The sequence below is a fragment of the Magallana gigas genome, chromosome 9 (assembly GCF_963853765.1).
Source record: "Magallana gigas chromosome 9, xbMagGiga1.1, whole genome shotgun sequence".
Lineage (NCBI taxonomy): Eukaryota > Metazoa > Mollusca > Bivalvia > Ostreida > Ostreidae > Magallana > Magallana gigas.
Window position 1 is genome coordinate 44,431,491 of NC_088861.1, and position 19,784 is coordinate 44,451,274.

General features: G+C 32.9%; 1 protein-coding gene across 1 annotated transcript; it reads right to left on the minus strand.

Moving 5' to 3' along the window:
* Window positions 1-1,605: 1,605 nt before the first annotated feature.
* LOC105329130 (orexin receptor type 2) lies at window positions 1,606-4,116 on the minus strand. The gene has a single exon (XM_011430303.4). It carries the CDS (start codon window positions 3,566-3,568, stop codon window positions 2,450-2,452), a length of 1,119 nt encoding a protein of 372 aa, XP_011428605.1. The 5' UTR covers window positions 3,569-4,116; the 3' UTR covers window positions 1,606-2,449.
* Between the last annotated feature and the right edge of the window lie 15,668 nt (window positions 4,117-19,784).

The following is a 19,784-nucleotide window of genomic DNA, read 5'->3' on the forward strand; positions in this document are numbered from 1 at the left end:
CCCAGGGACCATATACCATAATAATGAATTCAGTTTTCCCATGCATTACACAATTTAGATTCCTCTAACCATTGAAATGCTTTATAATAAAAAATTTAATCATTGACCATGTAGTTTGAAGCAGAAGTTAAATTTGTTAACGAACGAAGCACGGCGGCGGACGAAGACCAATTGCAATAGGTCACCTGAATGATTCACTTGACCTAAAAATTCAGGTTGTTTAGTTTAAAATAACTCAAAAATTCAGTTTGTTCAGTTTAAAAGTACTCATTAAAATACAATAATTTATTATAGATTCTTAGCTCATGTGTATCTTAATCTTAATGTGTATCTTAATGCTACATTTAAATTATCTATTTATTCATTTTTGTTTTGTGATATTTTAAAATCACTGTAAAACGTCAAAATACTAGTGTATTTGTACTTTTTTCTTTGTATTATGCCAGCTACCTTAGAGGATTACTTCTCGTATCAAACGTTTTTCGGGATGTGTCTTAACTCCGAAACTTTGTCAGATGACGGTTGTTTTCACCATGAATGAATCCGGAGTGAATTATGACAATTTACAAATCTTACGCGTTGATGTTACTGGAAACGATTTTAATTTCGCGTGTATAAAATTTCACGATTTGCTCTGTTGGTACCTTTCACTGTACTTAACTTAACGTATAATTAGATTTCCTGTTATAATATAATCATATTAACTTTATCAAATATAATTCTTATGAATAATGAAAATTACTAACAATAACTGTCTTTTTATTTGCTGAATGTTTTACAAGTGTTATAATAGGAAAATACTTTCTATGTGTTTTGTTCTTTTTCTGCAGAGTAGTCTGGCTAAGTAAGTTAACGGTCTTAACCCGTGTACTTGCTACCTGAAAATAATTCTGTCAATAACGCACAGTGTTCACGGTGGATGAATGTTCGCCAAAAATGGTCTAATCGCAAACACAGTGAAAATAAAAGCACTTTAATGGGTTTTTTTTTCTCGCCTACAGTTTATAATGAACAAGTTCGAAGTGAAATGTGACAACAAATGAAATAAAAAGTATGTTCACTGGAACCAGCTATAGAAATATTGAATGATATGCTATTTAAAGCGAGCATGCAACTCGTGATGAATTATACAAGCATTCCAAAAATACATTCGCAAATTCATGCAGAAACAAAGGATAACATCTATGATAATTTAATCAGATCAAATTGAATTTGAATTTGACCACGCGCCGATCAAAATCATCACCTCGTGATACTTTAAGAATGATTTCTTATTCCCTAAATGAAGCGGGTCCACTTTTTACAGTTTTAAAGAATTGTAATACTATTACAAAGGATCGTGCAGACAAACTAAGTAACACTGGTGAAAAGTTAGATTGTATTATAATTAGGTCATTTGAATTGTATAGACCTGATGTAATATATGAGTGGGTCATACATGTACTTGGTTTTTCTAAGTATAAAAAAAAACAAAAAACAAAAAACCCAAGTACTTGTTTTTTAAGCGCGCCTTGTTGTTACATCTCTCTTCATTTCCTTCGTTTACACAGTGTACGTATCTATAAAGCTTCCCTCTCCAGAAATAGTTCTATATAACTAAAAAAAGAATGTTATATACAGTACCCTTATGTATTGCTGTATCTTTTTTATTTTAAAAACACAAACAAAATAACAGTCGAACAAATATATGCATGGCTTAAAATAAAGCAAGAATGTAGACATGACAGTAAAAATGCATGATAAATCTTCGAAAACTTAGGAGTTAATGTTCGGCGACACGTTGATCAATTTCTCTAGTGAGATTTGTAGAAGTCTTCAAATCAGCGTTTACTTTAATAAATTGGACGTTTGATATTAAATCAAATTATATGAAGAAATAATTCATATGGTGGACAGTTTTCTATATTTTAAAAACAATTAACGTTCGTGGAGATGTTTAGATATGCATTGAAAAAAAGTAGACACTAATTAATCCAGGTAGATATTGATCCCAGGTAAATATTTTAAACATAGACAGGTGAGGCATGATAAGATGACTTAACTTGACCTTTTAAGCACGTAATCTTTGAAACTGCTAACGATCATAAAAAAAATCTGGAAATATAAATTGCATATCAAATTAGTCTAGATATGGATAGAACAATTTTAAAGTACAGAGTACCATACTGTTTAGACGCGTTGGTTTTATTCCTTTATGTCTATCGTACACAAGAAAATGGATAAGAATTTTATTCAAAACGTAATCTTTCAAAAACAGTAAAATGTGCATTTCAAATACAAAATACATTAGAATTCAAAAGAAAATTCACTGACATTCCCTTATTAATTACGGACAATGCTGATGTTAAAATGAAAAGCATAAAACGCTCATATTAAAAAATACTAATGTTTGTCACACGGACAAATGACCTGCTATACCAAATAGTTAGTCCAAGTGAAAGTAGATATTTCACGGTCTCTTTGCACATTTCAGTAAATTTTTAACGTCATTTCGGAAACGTCTGTTGAGGAAGCTATAAATTAGAGGGTTGATTGCATTGTTTACAAAATAAGATTTTGAGAAAAATTTGTACACGACCTCTGTATCGTGTGACATATTGTCTTCAATGTCCTTCTTAATGTTTCTGATGATCATGATAATCAGAAAAGGGAGATAACTGAGAATAAACGCGACAGTCACGGCAACAAAGATGGTTGTTGTGCGCGTGACGCGCATACTGTTCATTTGTCGTCTGCGATGTTGAGGCGTGGCGTCAAGCATTGGATGAGCCTGACTAGGACAAGATCCGCTTGTGTTTTCTTCGGCTATGAAATGAACGTTCATGGAGTAGGTCGATACCGGGTCATTAGTTCTGGTTCGTTTTAACGAGATTCCTTTGCGAATAAATATTGAGATTCGGACATAAACGAAAATAACAAACACAACGGATACTACGAAACACACCATTATTGCACTGTAGTAGAGGAGTGGATAAATGGTTTCCCTCATTTCGTCCGCGGTAGAACAGTCCTCCCCTTTAACACCGGGAATCCCCAAGTCGACCGTCTTCTTTCCGAAAACCACCGCGGCGGGCCACCCGATGACCACGCCCATTAATATTGCTCCACCGCATAGCCGCTTTACTGTGGAGTTATTGAAATGTTGTCCCAATTTACATATACGCTTGTATCGGTCAATAGATATTGCAACTAAAGTCAGTGCTGATCCCATCCCAGAAAGTGATTCTATAGTTCGGAGCAGTTTGCAAGCCGCGGGGGCATAAAACATATAGGGGTACCTCAAGTCAGCGATTTCTACCGGGATACCGATCACACATGTTAATAGATCCAGAAAAGCCAGATTTAGGATGAAGTAATCCGGGGAAAGCTTGGTCTTTTTTCTCAAATACACAATACACACCAAAACATTACCGAATATCCCACAGAGCATTAAGGTGAACAGAAATACGATCACAGGTAGAAACCTTAGGGCTGCCTGGTCATTCAATTCCTGGAGGGTCGGATAAGAAATGTTTTGAGAAACATTTGGATAAGAAATATTTTGAGAAACATTTGTTGAAATATTCATCTCCGGGCGGTTTAAACATTAAATCTAGCGCTATTTTAATTTAGCAGATGAGATGGTTGAATGGTCATATTCAACGCAATGGAATGATAGGTCTTACACTTCACTCGGCGCACTACCACAAAACGGGACATAAATACACTCCATAGTTGTTGAATGACACAGCCGTGTAAGCTCCACACAAAAGTCTTTATCTCTGAATCTTCTCAAGAGGAATCTTATGAAATAACAGAGTCTCTTTCACGAGTAATAAGGAAGCACACGGATATATATAAAAAAAACAACTTTATGCAGGCGGGTTTAAATGTCCTGCACAGTGAAATAGTTTCCCTCATTCCCCGTCTACTGTCAAAAAGTTATCAGGAGAGGGAATACCCTTCTTGTTTCACGAGGTTTAAAGTTCCCCGGATAGATAACGGCTCCACACCGTGTCCAGACCAGACCCACAATCTCTGTTTTAATACCCACGAGATCGGGAGTTTTAAATTTAGTACAAAGTACAAGTATGTACGGTCAAATAGCGAAAAAGAAGTTTAAAAGCCCACTCGAAGGGGATTAAATAAATACCGAAACCAACTATTACCAAACATTTAGAGTGCAGTTTGAAACAGTCATGAGGTTTTATGATCAGGGTTTTGAATTATACTTTCGGTTAAAATGTCAGAGTAATGTTTCAATTTACAAAATTGTCAAAATGAGTCCTTAATTAGAGCTACCATGTCATCGACCTGTCATGTTTCATGTTCAATGCAGTTTAGTATGTGACCCGGTTTAGCATAGCATCTCCTGGTATTTAAACATACAGGGGGCGGATCTAGAATTTTCAAGAGGACTGATAATTAAAACGGTACTGTAGTTTTAACCCTTCTTATGTGGTCGGAGGTGGATCTAGATTTTTAATCAAAGAGGTGGGGCTCGAACTACTGATTACATTTTATTCAAATGAAGAAAATTGGACTGAAGTGTTAAATAATGTAAGCGTTTAACAAGGGGGTCATCCCTGCCGATCTCACTATCATAATGATTAAAATGGTCAGCTTGCCCAATAATATAAAAAATATTAAGTGAAAAACAATAGATATGAACAAATACATTTTACAAACCCATAAACAGAAAAGAAATTATAACAAACATAAAAATTAAAATGCTGCAGAGTGTGTATATCCTTAATGCTCTAGACCAGGATATGTGTTTTGATTTGTTAATGTTTTGGAGAATGGAGCACTTATAAGTGTCTGTAAGTATTTTATCCGAGGGTTCTAAGTATTCCGCGTGGTGATATGACACAAACTTCACGCTGACGGATGAATCAGAAGTACTTACAGTGACTGCTAAATGTAAATACACATATATACCACAGGTACTCTTTCTAGGAACTGAGTACCAAGGAGCACAGATCTATACACTTGTTATCTATTTATAGACCGGTTATTGAAACTCATGGCATGTCCAACATCTGATTTCATTTTATTTGTTGAACATTTCCATACATACTGTAAAATATTTTAACTTTGAATGAGAAAACGCTAGCGCTGTTTTTAAATTTAATTAGTTATTTTAAACAGTTAATAATTATGCTACAATTGATTTTTTTTATTGGCAATTCAATATTTAAGATTATCCCAATCGTATATAATTGTGGAATGGATGATAAAGACACATAATAAAAATGTTTTGTCGGTTATGATTTATGAAAGAAACTACAACATTTTACTTTAGTCAAATCCTTGTCTCAATGGTTTATAATTGGTTTTAGTTAAATGAATACTAGTACTTAGATCAGTTTACCGACTGAGGTCCTAAAATATGTGAGTGTTTAAAGTAACTGTTAAAGACGAATTCAAGACGAGGAATCCTTCAATAAATGTAGCATAGCGTCTCAAAAGAACATCTTCATCTTTGTATATGACTTTAAATCCAATTTTAACAAATCGAAAAATCCCGTGAAAAGTTTACGGAAATTGCATATAGAGATAATTCATAATTAATCTATTTTTTGCAAGTAAATTCTTCCGTGTCAAAAGATATTCAGTTTATTTGGAGGATCTTTTTACTTTAATATAGAATGTTGTTACATTGAACGCCTTCCAAAAAAAAATTCCTGCAGCTTTTTAAAAACGTTGTCTTTCGTCGCGACCGATTTTGAGACATATATTTGACTTTTAAATTAATTAAGACTGAATGAAAATATGTACCACACACCCAGTTCTATCTTGGTGCAGTGTATCTATATGTACATTCCTATGCTGGCATTGATCAGGAAATCGTGCTTTAAAAACAATTCAGTTCTTCTAAATTAAAAAAAAACAGTCAGCAAAACGATCAAATTTTTAAAAAAATTATTTTTTAAATAAAAATAAATCTATATCGATGTACATGTAGTACCGGGAAGTGTTAGAGAGAGAGAGAGAGAGAGAGAGAGAGAGAGAGAGAGAGAGAGAGAGAGAGAATTCTTCGTCAAATATAAATAAAAAAATAAATGCAAGCGGTTTTGAGTTTAGAGTATGCCCACATAATTCATCTAAAGGTGTTTTATTCAAGAATTTTACTACCACAAATATTGTCTTCTAGTATTAAGTAATCAATGACACTTTCTTTGTTTTGCTTGGCGCTTTGTTCCCTTCAGTTTCTAAGCACACATCACCCTCAGCCAACCAAAAATCAAAGAACTGAGAGTACTAAAATGTGGTATTTTCAACTTCGACTAGGAAGAAAAATGATATGCATGTCGCCCGTATTACCAAAAAGGTTAGTCATATTTCAATCAATTTAATTGGTAACAAAAAATATGTAAACTTGAATAATTATATTGCACAAGGCAATTACAGCTTATCACATAAAAATACCTACAAACGTGAAATATTGCAGTCAGAGGATTTGGAACATAAAGCGCGTGAGTAAGGCAGGAATGTCGGATACGGACGAGAACGTCATCGCTATTTCTAAATATCCACAAAATACAGAGTGTTTTACTATCCACTCCTTTATGTTTTATTTAAAAAAAGAAATTAATGAATACCAAATTAAGACACACCTGCACAGGAAACCACCCCCCCCCCCCCAAAAAAAAGAAAGAAATATATCAATACTACTAACTCGACCACTACTTAATTGAAATGAAGAAAACTTAATATTTTATAGCGAGCGAAGCGAGCTCTAAGAACCAGTGTGCGCGGGAAAAAGAACGAGCTAAACCTACAGTTCATCAAACAAAATTTTTTGTCTACGTCCCATAATGCTCTCTAATGTTTTCACCCGTGGTGCTATGCCAAAAATGGCCGACTTTTAACTCGTAATTTACGGTGACTTAAAGTTTGAAGACACGTTTTGAGTACCGCATATGCTTTGGCGAGACTCAAAAGATTTGTTACATGCTTCCATACCTCCGTATTGAGTCGAGAAACGTAAACAAAAACGTACAAAGTCATGGATGACATCACAGTGCACTCGCGCTATATTTCCCGCGATAAATTAGAGGTGGATCAAACATCTGTAATAAGTGTACTGGCTATTTCAGTATAGACTGCGATACCTGCCTCAATGACATATGATTTGTTTATAATTTTTTTTAATATAGAGATTTTATGTATATATACTAGCAAGAGCCATACTTTACAGTCATATCAATCCATTTTTAAGCCAATTGTGGATGCATGTACAGTAGGCAGGTAAGTATATGAGTAGGGAGGAAATAAACAATAGGACATTTTGAACTTAATAAAAAGGAATAAAATGAAAAAATAAACAGTTAAAAAATTTATGTAGATATTGCATATAGTCAGACCATCAAATTTAAAAGTGGGAAATTACACACCAACAAACAGGAGCGGGTCTCTCTCTCTCTCTCTCTCTCTCTCTCTCTCTCTCTCTCTCTCTCTCTCTCTGTAGGGGGTTGCGCTGTATGTATTAACCATTAAAATTAGTACCTTTGGCATACTCTCTCAAAAATTCTTTGACGTTCGTTGATACCTAAATAAAACTATAAGTTGACAATGATGCAAGCAGAGACATAAATAACATCTCTGATGCAAGATATGTGTAATTTTTGCTGCGCTCGCCAGAACGGTAGCACCGTAAAACATATTATTTTTAATTAAACAGTATAAATTCATTTGACAATAGTTAATGTACATTTCTTTAACTAACCAATTAAAAAACATATTGAATTAAAAAGCGATGAACAGTTATTCATAATTATGTTAAAAAATGTATTTTCGGATCATGGAGATTGTTCTTCACTTGTCGAAAATGTTCGATCAATGGTTTGGGAATTTGTATCACAATTGTTAACAAACAAACGTTTCACATCCTCTCTGAATTTCCTGCTTAGGAAGCTGTTTATCACGGGATTGATTGCATTGTTGATGAAATAAGTTTTGGTGCAAAACAAGTAGATTATTTCAACAGATTTTGGCAGATGGGCATACATGTCGCTGGTGATGTGGCGTAATAGCATGGTAACAAGAAACGGAAAAAAACTGACGATAAAAACGACTGTTACGGCAACAAAAATGGTCGTAGTCCGCGTAACCTTCACCCCGGAAGTCTGTTTTGAATTTCTAGAGAGCGTCCGCGCAGCGTTTTGGTGTTTATTCTCCGAATCAATGGACCGGGACATAGCCGTCGGCTGTTGACTTGAAATAGAGCTAGTTGTAATATTTTTTAGCCTTGTAGCCTTCGTTTCTTTCAAAAATAAAGATATTCTCACATATACGAAGATAACGAAAACGAGACTTCCTACAAAACATAGAGTCATAATGACGTAATAAACAAGTGGGATAAGTGATTGGTGCATCAGATCTGATACAGAGCATTCGACACCCTTAATTCCGGGAATTCCTAGGTCGACCGTCCTCTTTCCAACAATTATCAATAAAGGCCAGGAAAGAAAAGCTCCTCCGCACATTGCAACCAAGCAAAGAATTTTTACTGTCGATATACTGAAACTTTCGCCATATTTGCAAATCCGTTTGTAGCGATCAATGGAAATGATAACCAGTGTTAATGCAGAGGCTAAGGCCGTCCATGATTCTAGAGTTCTTACTATTTTACAAGCAGCCGGGGCATAAAATGTATAAGGCAAACAAAGATCTGCAATCTCCATCGGAATTCCGAACGTGCAGGTGAGAAAGTCCAAAATTGCCAAATTAAATGTGTAAAGATCGGGTGTAGATTTTCTTTGTCTTTTCAAATACACAATGCAAACTATAACATTGCCAACTATTCCAATCACCATAAGAAAAGCCATAAACAGGGTCACTGGAAGGAATAGCAAGGCTGCTTTGTTGTTCAACTTAACCAGTAAAGCGTTGGTATCCAATGATTCGTTCCTGTTCGATTCATTCCAAAACGTGGGTACGGGTGATACGACCTCCATGGAAAATATTTACGAATGTTAAAATTACAGAATAGCAGAATTAATGCTCGGTTGATCATCCATGTAACTATGACTTTTTTATTGATTTTTTTTTCATTAATAGGATTATATGTGACCCCGTTTTCTCGGAAGAGGAAGTGATGACATTCAACAAAAAATGATGTAGAGGAATAATAGTCACCGTGTAAAACATGTGTTAATTGGTAAACAGTATACACAAGAAAGGTCAACCTAGGTCAACGCTTAAATTAATCCTTTTTTAATAGGAAGATAAAATGAAAATAGATGTTGAATCGAACGAAGATAGAAGATCCAATGATATTATTAATACATTCTGGAAAAAAAGATTCTGCTTTTTTAATTTATTAAACATGATTCAAAATGATTAAATTAGGATCAGTTTGATTATTTTCTTAAAAGAAGTGATTTGAACATAATATGCAATATCATTATTTTCTTTCGATCAGTTTGTTTCCAGTTTAAAATCGCCGAATTTTATTGTATCTGTTTAAAAGTGTTTCAAGCATTTTCTTTTAAGAGGTAAAGGTGCCAGTCACATTATGAAACGTTTCAAGTAAATAAACAAAAGAAGATCTAAAAGTACTAAAAGTACTCATGGGAGTTGGACTTTAAAAAACTATAGAAAACACCTTTGTATGCTCATCAAAGTAATCCAGCTGTTTTCATTATTACACGTGCATATAACATAACAATAACACACATATGCACAGATACCACTCTACATAATTTATTTATAAAAAAAAAAAACTACTGCGCTGCGTTTGCTAGACAACCAAGAAGAACATTTTATCTTAAAAAGCGCATATTGGTAAAACACACATTAAATATAATATGTGAATAGTATTCACTTTTTCAAAAAATAAGAATTTTACTCATTAAAAATTGGGCCATTTTTCAAATGACCAACCGTCAGTCGGCTATTTACCATTTGGTCATTTGAAATTTTGCAATTTGCTTTATGGATCTATTGCGACGTTTATTTTATGTTCTATTATCAAAGTATTTGTGATTGTCGGTTGACTAATCGCATGATTCTATGTCTGTCGTATGATTATCGACAGTCAGTCTCTCGTCAGTCGATAGCCAGTCATCCATCGGTCGTCAGGACACAACAAACTACCAAAACGTACGTAGTAGCGACCAATCCTTTTTTTTATCATCTATACTAAAAGTGTTTGGATGCCAAAAAGCTTACAAAAGCAAACAGTCAAGATTTATTTTAGAATGAAAAACTATAAGAGTGAATATAAGAACTAGCTATATAGGAAACCGGTTGTGTTGACATTACATGTACATCATAACTAAATATCCGTCAATTCAGTTTTGATATTTTTGCGGAAATTGCATATGGAGTTAATTCATAATTAATCTATCTTTTGCAAGTAAATTCTTCCATGTCAAAAGATATTCAGTTTATTTGGAGGATCTTTTTACTTTAATTCAGAATGTTGTTACATTGAACGCCTTCCAAAAAAATTTCCGGCAGCTTTTTAAAAACTTTGTTTTTCGTCGTGACAGATTATGAGACATATATTTGACTTTTAAATTAATTAAGACTGAATGAAGATATGTACCACACACCCAGTTCTATATTGGTGCAGTGTATCTATATGTACATTGCTATGCTGGCATTGATCAGGAAATCGTGCTTTAAAAACAATTCAGTTCTTCTAAATTAAAAAAATAAAACAGTCAGCAAAACGATCAAATTTTTTAAAAAAAATGTTGTTTTTAATTAAAATAAATATATATACTCTGTACATGAAGTACCGGGAAGTGTGTGTGAGAGAGAGAGAGAGAGAGAGAGAGAGAGAGAGAGAGAGAGAGAGAGAGAGAGAGAGAGAGAGAGAGAGAGAATTCTCCGTCAAATATAGATAAAAAAAGTTTAGAGTATGCCCAAATAATTCATCTGAAGGTGTTTTATTCAAGAATTTTACTACCACAAATATTGTCTTCTAGTATTAAGTAATCAATGACACTTTCTTTGTTTTGCTTGTCGCTTTGTTCCCTTCATTTTCTAAGCACACTTGACCCTCGGTCAACCAAAAATCAAAGAACTGAGAGTACTAAAATGCGGTATTTTCAACTTCGACCGTATTACCAAAAAGGTTAGTCATATTTCAATCAATTTAATCGGTAATATATATATATATATATATATATATATATATATATATATATATATATATATATATATATATATATATATATGAAAAAAAAATCACAACACCGAAATAAACTCAACTAGTTTCATTTTAAGGTAGCTCGCGGGTTTACCTGCTTGTGAGAAAACCTACCTTGAAAATTTGTCCACGTGATCCATAGGTTTTATAGTTTTATTTCTAAAATTTATTTAAGATTCGTCTGCACGGTAATAATGTTTTAAATGATTCAGACGAAATTAATCATACTCAACACAAAAACAGAGGAGATACTTCACATATCATCAAAAGTAAACGACAAAGCCCTTCTCTTAAATGTATTCTTACCAGAGCATCGTTTTCCAGTAAAATCCAGGAACCACCCATCATCAAAAAATGCGAAAAACCCAGATGTAGTACATGCCCATATCTGACAGAAGGATCCACATTTCATTTCAAAACCGGAAGCGATTTTTCCATCAAAACCTCCATGTCATGCACCAGTTCAAACCTTATCTATGTCATACGTTGCGCTGGTTGCGGTGAAAATTATATCGGTCAGACAGGAGACACCTTGAGACACAGGATGACCGTGCACCGACAACAAATCAGGGAACCTAAATACCAATGTACGTCCGTAAGTGAACATATAAGGAACCGTGCAAGGAATAAAAGTTCTAATTTTAGGGTTTTTCCTTTTTACAAGTTTCTGAGGGATACCTCAGAAAAAGAACGTGAGGCAAAAGAAAAACTTTTTATCAACAAATATAGACCTGTTTTAAATGATGCCTAATAATTATATAATGTATCAGATATAAACTGTTTCCCGTAATTATTTTATATATATTTCTATTATTTGTATGGAGAATTTTATTTTCCCGTACTTAATGCATATCTTTATATTATGACCTCATAATCAATTCGGCTACATAACGTAACATAATACAAGCGTTTTATGACGTCACAATAAGAAATATGTATTCGTATGTATGTGTATTTGTGTAACTTAGCAACATGTTGTCAAACTCCTGATGATTTAAAATGAAACTAGTTGAGTTTATTTCGGTGTTGTGATTTTTTTTCATATAATACTTCGTGTGTGGATTTATACTATATATATATATATATATATATATATATATATATATATATAATTTGACGCCCGAGAAAGTCAATTCTACGGATTACCAAAAGTGCATAAATCATTACAAATAAAAAATGCTGTAGAAACCCAGACTGGAGAATATATTTGCTGCCTAAATCCAGAAGACCTCTCTTTTAGACCTATAGTAGGAGGACCTAATTCATCCACCCAAAGATTAAGTCATTTGATTGATATTTTACTAAAACCCTACTGTGAAAAAGTTCCCAGTTTTATTAAGGATGATGTGAATTTTATAAACCAATTGCCTGAAAGTGTTCAACATACCGCAAAACTTGTGTCATTTGACGTGGTCAGTTTATATTCTAATATACCTACAGAGGTTAGAATAAAAGCGGTGAGCTATTGGATCAACAAGCATCCTGAAATTCTACAAGATCGCTTTACAAAAGAATTTATACTCGAAGGATTACATATAATACTTCAAAACAACACCTTTGCATTCGGAAAAAATCATTATTTACAAGTGAAAGGTACAGCAATGGGGACAAAGGTGGCACCAACATACGCCACTCTTACTCTTGGATACCTTGAAAAAAAGCTACACGAACAAATACTTTCACTCTGGGGAGAAGAAGAAGCCAGATCTATCAAATCTAGTTGGAAACGATTTTTAGACGATTGCTTTATCTTATGGAATAATAGTGACGAAAATTATTGATATTTCATCAACTTGTGAACAACCTTAATCCCAACATCAAATTTACTTTAGAAAGTAGTGACACCAAATTACCATTTTTGGACGTTCTGGTTATAAAGAAGAATTCAAAACTTTTTACTGATATATACTACAAAACAACTGACACACATCAATATCTTCATTTTAATTCGTGTCACCCTCATCATACAAAAACTGCTATTCCATATAATTTAGCTCGACGTATTTGTACCATTGTGAGCGATGAAAACACCCAAGACATACGCCTCAGGGAACTCAAACATTACCTCACTAACCAAGGTTATCCCGAAGGTCTCATTGACGACGGAATTCGTAAAGCCAGGAAGTATGATAAATCGGAATTATTAGCCAGTAAACATCCGAAAAAAAAACATTGATATTATTCCATTTGTACATACTTTTAATCCAAGAAATATGAACATTACGCCAATAATTCATCAGTTTAATAATATCCTCATCAACGACCAATCCACGAAAGAAATTTACAAAGATGTGAACTTCATTAACAGCAGACGTCAGCCTAAAAATCTAAAACGAATATTGTGCACTTCCCATTTTGATACTAAACACACAGTTACTAAGTGTAGAAACCCACGATGCGGGACCTGTGACCATATTACAGAGGGATCTAAGTACGACTTCAGCGGAAAAGAATTCATCGTAAAGACGGATATGTCATGTGACACTAAGAATGTATTATATGTTATAACATGTCCAGGCTGCAACGAGTACTATATTGGGGAAACAAGCAATCCACTTCGGGCCCGTGTGCGTGTGCATAAATAACACATATACACCACGGGATATCGACAGATACCGTTAAGTGAGCATTTGGACACTTGCGGCAATAAACAGTTTAAAATATTTCCATTTTACAAACTGTTGAGTGACAGTAATGTGCAAAGAAGAGAAAAAAAAAACATTTCATACGTATTTTTAAACCCAAATTGAACTGTTTGTAATAATAATGTATTGAATTGTATGTTATCTACTATGTTGCAAATTATATTTTTTCCGCTTAATCTAGCTATGACGTCATAATAGACATTGCCGTTCAACGTTCAAGTTTTTTGACGTCACGTTACTATGTTACCATTATATAGCTTCTGAAGATTTTAAAATGAAAGCGCTTAAGCTATATTGAACGTTTTTCGTGTTTTCTTATTTAATTTGTATATATATATATATATATATATATATATATATATATATATATATATATATATATATATATATATATATATATATATATATATATATATATATATATATTTATTTATACATGAATAAGTATTTTGCACAAGACAATTATAGTTTATCACATAAAACTACCTACAAACATGAAATAACGAAACAGCTTAATGCAGTCAGAGGATTGGGAACATAAAGCGCGTGTGTAAGAGAGGAATGTCGGAAACGGATGAGAATGACATCGCTATATCTAAATATCCACAAAATACCGAGTTTTTCACTGTACACCCCATTATGTTTTATTTAAAAAAGAGAAATTTATGAATACAAATTAAGACACACCTGCACCGGAAACCATCTCTTCCCCTAAAAAAAATCAGTACTACTAACTCCACCATTAATTAATTGAAATGTGGAAAATTTAATATTTTATGCATTTTATATTTTTAATAAAACAGTTCAAATTCATTTGACAATAGTTAATGTACATTTTTTTGACTAACCGATAAAAAAAAAACAATTTGAATTGGAGAAAGATGTTTGATTAACAGTTATTCATAATGATGTAAAAAAAAAATGTATTTTCGGATCATGGAGATTTTTCTTCACTTGACGAAAATGTTTGATGAATGGTTTGGGAATTTTTATCACAATTGTTAACAAACAAACGTTTCACATCCTCTCTGAATTTTCTGCTTAGGAAGCTGTATATCACGGGATTGATTGATTGTAATGAATTGATTGATTGTAGCCTTCTTTTGTTTCAAAAATAAAGATATTCTCTCATACACAAAAATAACGAAAACGAGACTACCTACAAAACATAGAGTTATAACGATCTAATGAACAAGTGGGATAAGTGATTGCTGCATCAGATCTGATACAACGCATTCAACAACCTTAATTCCGGTAATTCCTAAGTCGACCGTCCTCTTTCCAACAATTATCAATAAAGGCCAGGAAAGAAAAGCTCCATCGCACATCGAAACCAAGCAAAGAATTTTACTGTCGATGTACTGAAACTTTCGCCATATTTACAAATCCGTTTGTAGCGATCAATGGAAATGATAACCAGTGTTATTGCAGAAGCTAAGGCCGTCCACGATTCTAGTGTTCTTACTATTTTACAAGCAGCCAAGGCATCGGAATCCCAAGCGTGCAGTGAGAAGGTCCAAAATCGCCAAATTAAAAATGTGGAAATCGGCTGTAGATTTTCTTTGTCTTTTCAAATACACAATAAACACTATTACATTGCCAACAACTCCAATAACCATACGAAAAGACATAAACAGGGTCACTGGAAGGAATAGCAAGGCTGCTTTGTTGCTTTATTTAACCAGTAAAACGTTGCTATACACTGATTTGCTGCTGTTCGATTCATTCCAAAACATGATAACAGGTGATACGACCTCCATGGAAAATATTTATGAATATTAAAATCACAGTACATGTATATCAGAATGAATGCTTGGTTGATCATACATGTAAGAATGACTTGTTCATTGTTTTTTCATTAATAAGATTATATGTGACCCCATTTTCTCGGAAGAGGAAGTGATGACATCCAACAAAAAAGAATGTAGAGGAATAATAGTCACTGTGTAAAACATTTGTTAATTGATATACAATGATACACACAAAAGGTCAACCTAGGTCATCGCTTAAATTAATTATTTTTTTAATAAGAAGATAAAATAGAAATACAATGTAGATGTTGAATCGAACGGAGATGAAAGATCCAATGTTATTATTAATACATTCTGGAAAAAAGTCACTGCTTTCTTATCTTATTGAACATGATTCAAAATGATTAAATTAGGATCAGTTTGATTATTTTCTTAAAAGTAATATGAACATAATTTGTAATTATCTTTATGTTTCTATCTATTTATTTTCAGTCTAAAATCGGCAAATTAAATTGTATCAGTTTAAAAGTGTTTCTAGCATTTTCTGAGGTAAAGGTGCCAGTCACATTATGAAACGTTTGAAATAAATAAACAAAAGAAGATCAAAGTACTAAAAGTATTTATGGGAGTTGGACTTTAAAACAATACAGAAAACAACTTTGTATGTTCATCAAAGTAATCCAGCTGTTTTTATTCTTGGGGTCAACAAAATAACTACAAATAATTTAGTGTATTATGAACTGGGTAGATTTCCTTTGTATATTAGAAGAAAGCTACGAATTTTCAAATACTGGTTAAATATTAAAAATACAAATAACATTATCTTGAAGGAGGCATACGAAACCATGCTTGTCAACAACGATAACTGGATGGTTTCCATACAAAGCGAGTTGTCTAGCATGGGTCTAAAATATTTGTTTGACGAAACTTGTTCAAATCAATGTAAAACCTACAGGATAATTGAGTGTAGAATATTAGATATTTATAAACAAAGTTTGATGATATCTTTTTCGACATCTCCGAAGAGTAGGTTATATCAACACCTTGTGGATATTTTTGTTTGCAAACTTATCTTAGGAGACCGATTAATTATATTTCAAAAAAAATTATAAGTATTTTTCGAACTTCATCACACTCTTTAAATATTGAAAAAGGTCGACCCAAAAAGGTGCCAAGAAATGAAAGACTTTGCAATCGTTGTAATAAAAAAGATTTAGAAGATGAGTTCCACTTTATACTCATATGTCCTTTTTACGCTGAATTACGAAAGAAATATATAAAGAGTTTTTTTTAGTACAAAAAAACCAAGTGTTTTAAGCTAGCTAAACTTTTAAGTGTTAACAATACAAAGGAACTCAATAATCTAGGAAAATATTTGTCTAGCGCTTTGAAGATGAGAGCGCAGCATTGTAATAATACTACAGTTTAAGCTACTTATCATACATTTATGTCCATGCATATTCTAAGATACGTACATGATTAATTTGTCTTAATATGTCCATTCACTTACTGCACATTGCACATTTGTATATAACATTATATGCATTATAATTTGTATTCCGAGGAGTTGTAAAGCTCAAGGATAATAAATTGAACTGATTATTATTACACGTACATATAACATAGCAATAACACACATACACACAGATCCCACTCTACATAATTCATTCAAAAATTACTGTTCTGCGTTTGCTCGACAACCAAGAAGAACATTTTATTTTAAAAAGCGCATATTGGTTAAACACTTATTAAATATGATATGTGAACAGTATTCACTTTTTAAAAAATAAGAATTTTACTCATTAAAAATTGGACCATTTTTCAAATGACCAACCGTCAGTCGGCTATTTACCAGTTGGTCATTTGAAAATTTGCAATCTCCTTTATGAATCTATTACGACGTTTATTGTATGTTCTATTATCGAAGTATTTGTGATTGTCGCTTGACTAATCGCATGATTCTATTTCTGTCGTATGATTATCGACAGTCAGTCTCTCGTCAGTCGATAGCCAGTCATCAATCGGTCGTCAGGACACCACAAACTACCAAACCGTACGTAGTAGCGACCAATCCTTTTTTATGGTCTATACTAAAAGTTTTTTGATGCCAAAAACTTACAAACGCAAACAGTCAAGATTTATTTTAGAATGAAAAACTATAAGAGTAAATATAAGAACTAGCTATATAGGAAACCGGTTGTGTTGACATATACATGTACATCATAATTAAATATCCGTCAATTCAATTTTGATATTTTTGAGAGTAAAAAATACATTTAGATAAGAAACGTTTGGAAACCAAGCTCGTTGATTATTTAAAGTAAGGTTATTAGCAAGATATTATATAACAGAATCAATGTTTTTATTTATTTATGGAAAAAAATGTACAAGTTGCGAATATTTTATCTTAAAGTAAATCCTTACTCATAAATTTCTCTAATGAAATTAGTTAAAAACAGGACTGATTTCAACTTAAAAGACATAAATGTCATTAATGATTAAACAAAATGCACGTCATCACACTATTTGAGATGCCATATAAACATAAAATGAAGCATATTTTAGCATTAGAAAATCGTACTTTTTTGTTTCAAAGTAAAATTCAAGTAGTTTCTTCTCACAAATGTTTATCTAAAAATAAAATTTGATGTTATGATTACTCAGTCGCCATTGAATTCGTTGTGCGCTTTTTTTTTGTAAAGAGGTAAAAAGGTTGTTTGTTTATTATGCCTGTTTAATGAAAAAAGTGTACAGATGTTCGAGCTAAAAATGTAAGTTAAACTCTTAACTGCTCGCGGTAAATATAGTAAAATGCTAGAACACAGAATCAGATTAAGTACGCTCTTCGGGTTTAACAAACAATTGTGAAAGAAACTTGGTTAAATAGTAATTTGTTTATTGTTCGAATTTTCTCCATTGAATCATTGATTAGAAACTGTGAGATTGTCAGCTTTTTTTAAGGCAATTAGTTGAATTAATCTATTTATGGTTTGATATATAAAATATGAAATTACACAATTTGTTTGTTTATTAATTAAAGGAATTTGTACTTATTTTTAGAAATTTATGATCATGTTATTTTAATTATGCACAGCAATTTTTTCAGAACGATTGTTTTACCTCTGTTCAGTCACCAGATTCTAATAAGTACCATTTTACGTAAATTTACTACATTTAAAACTATTTTGTAACTTGTGTGTTAATAAAGGTATTTTTAATGACACTTCTGAAACGAAAGTCAGAATCAAAATCATACTCGCTTCTCATACTAGAGTACTACTTTCTGTTTCTAGATCCCCAAGTATCACGTGACTTAGGGTATATAATGAGAGTTTCTGAGCTCTCAGTCGGAGTTCTGAACATACAGCCGAGGTGAGAAGAAGCTGTAAAGGAAGCAGTAATTAGGGTGAAACCTAGAACACAAATAGATACCTTACGTGTCTGCATAAGGCTTTCGAGGTTTTAATTGTATGTGTTGTGCCGGCTGATAACAGATAATTTCTGTTGAGGAAGCGCGTGCGCTCTAGAAGAAAGTAGCGAATTGTATATATTACTGATTTAAAGCTTTGATTGAGAAATTTGATTTGTATTATAAATGCTCAGGCAGAGCAACCGAATCTTCGAACCCGGAAAACGTTACACTTCCATTGACGCCTTTCAGAAATAAACATCTTTTAATCAATTTTACTTATTTTCCCTTTCTTTGGATTGTACAGCCACAGTAGAGGACGAACCAGATTTGGAAAGCGGAAGTGTAAGGCTGGTTAATAACCAAATAAGGAAAATATTTTTAAAAGCGAGTGGTTCCCCGTTGCTTTGACTGGATGACTGCAGCTGTTTCATGGGTGCCCCCTGTGCATTAGTATTTCACAACATTTAAAAGGACACATACAATACACAGAGACGGAGAAAGCCTGTAAAATATTTCACATTTCTTAAACACGTGATTGCATAAATGTTCTGCTGCCTTTATTTATAAATATTAAACAATATTCAAAAGAACAGAATGGTGTCTTGATATTGAGGATGGATTGAGTTTCATGAAGTCTGTGGTTTCTACTGTTGATACTGTGTGATTATCTTAAGTCGTATGCAGCGATCTAAGGCGGCACATGCAGGGTATTAGAGTGTTAAATATCTTTCTGTCAGAACGGGGAACGAAATTATTTACACCAGATAAAAACACCCCAAAGTAACAACGTGATAGTAGACAGAAAGTTGTTTTATGTAGTTTAATTTATT

Coding starts and splice junctions, on each gene's coding strand:
- LOC105329130 (XM_011430303.4), bottom strand. CDS start 3,568: ATGAATATTTCAACAAATGTTTCTCAAAATATTTCTTATCCAAATGTT.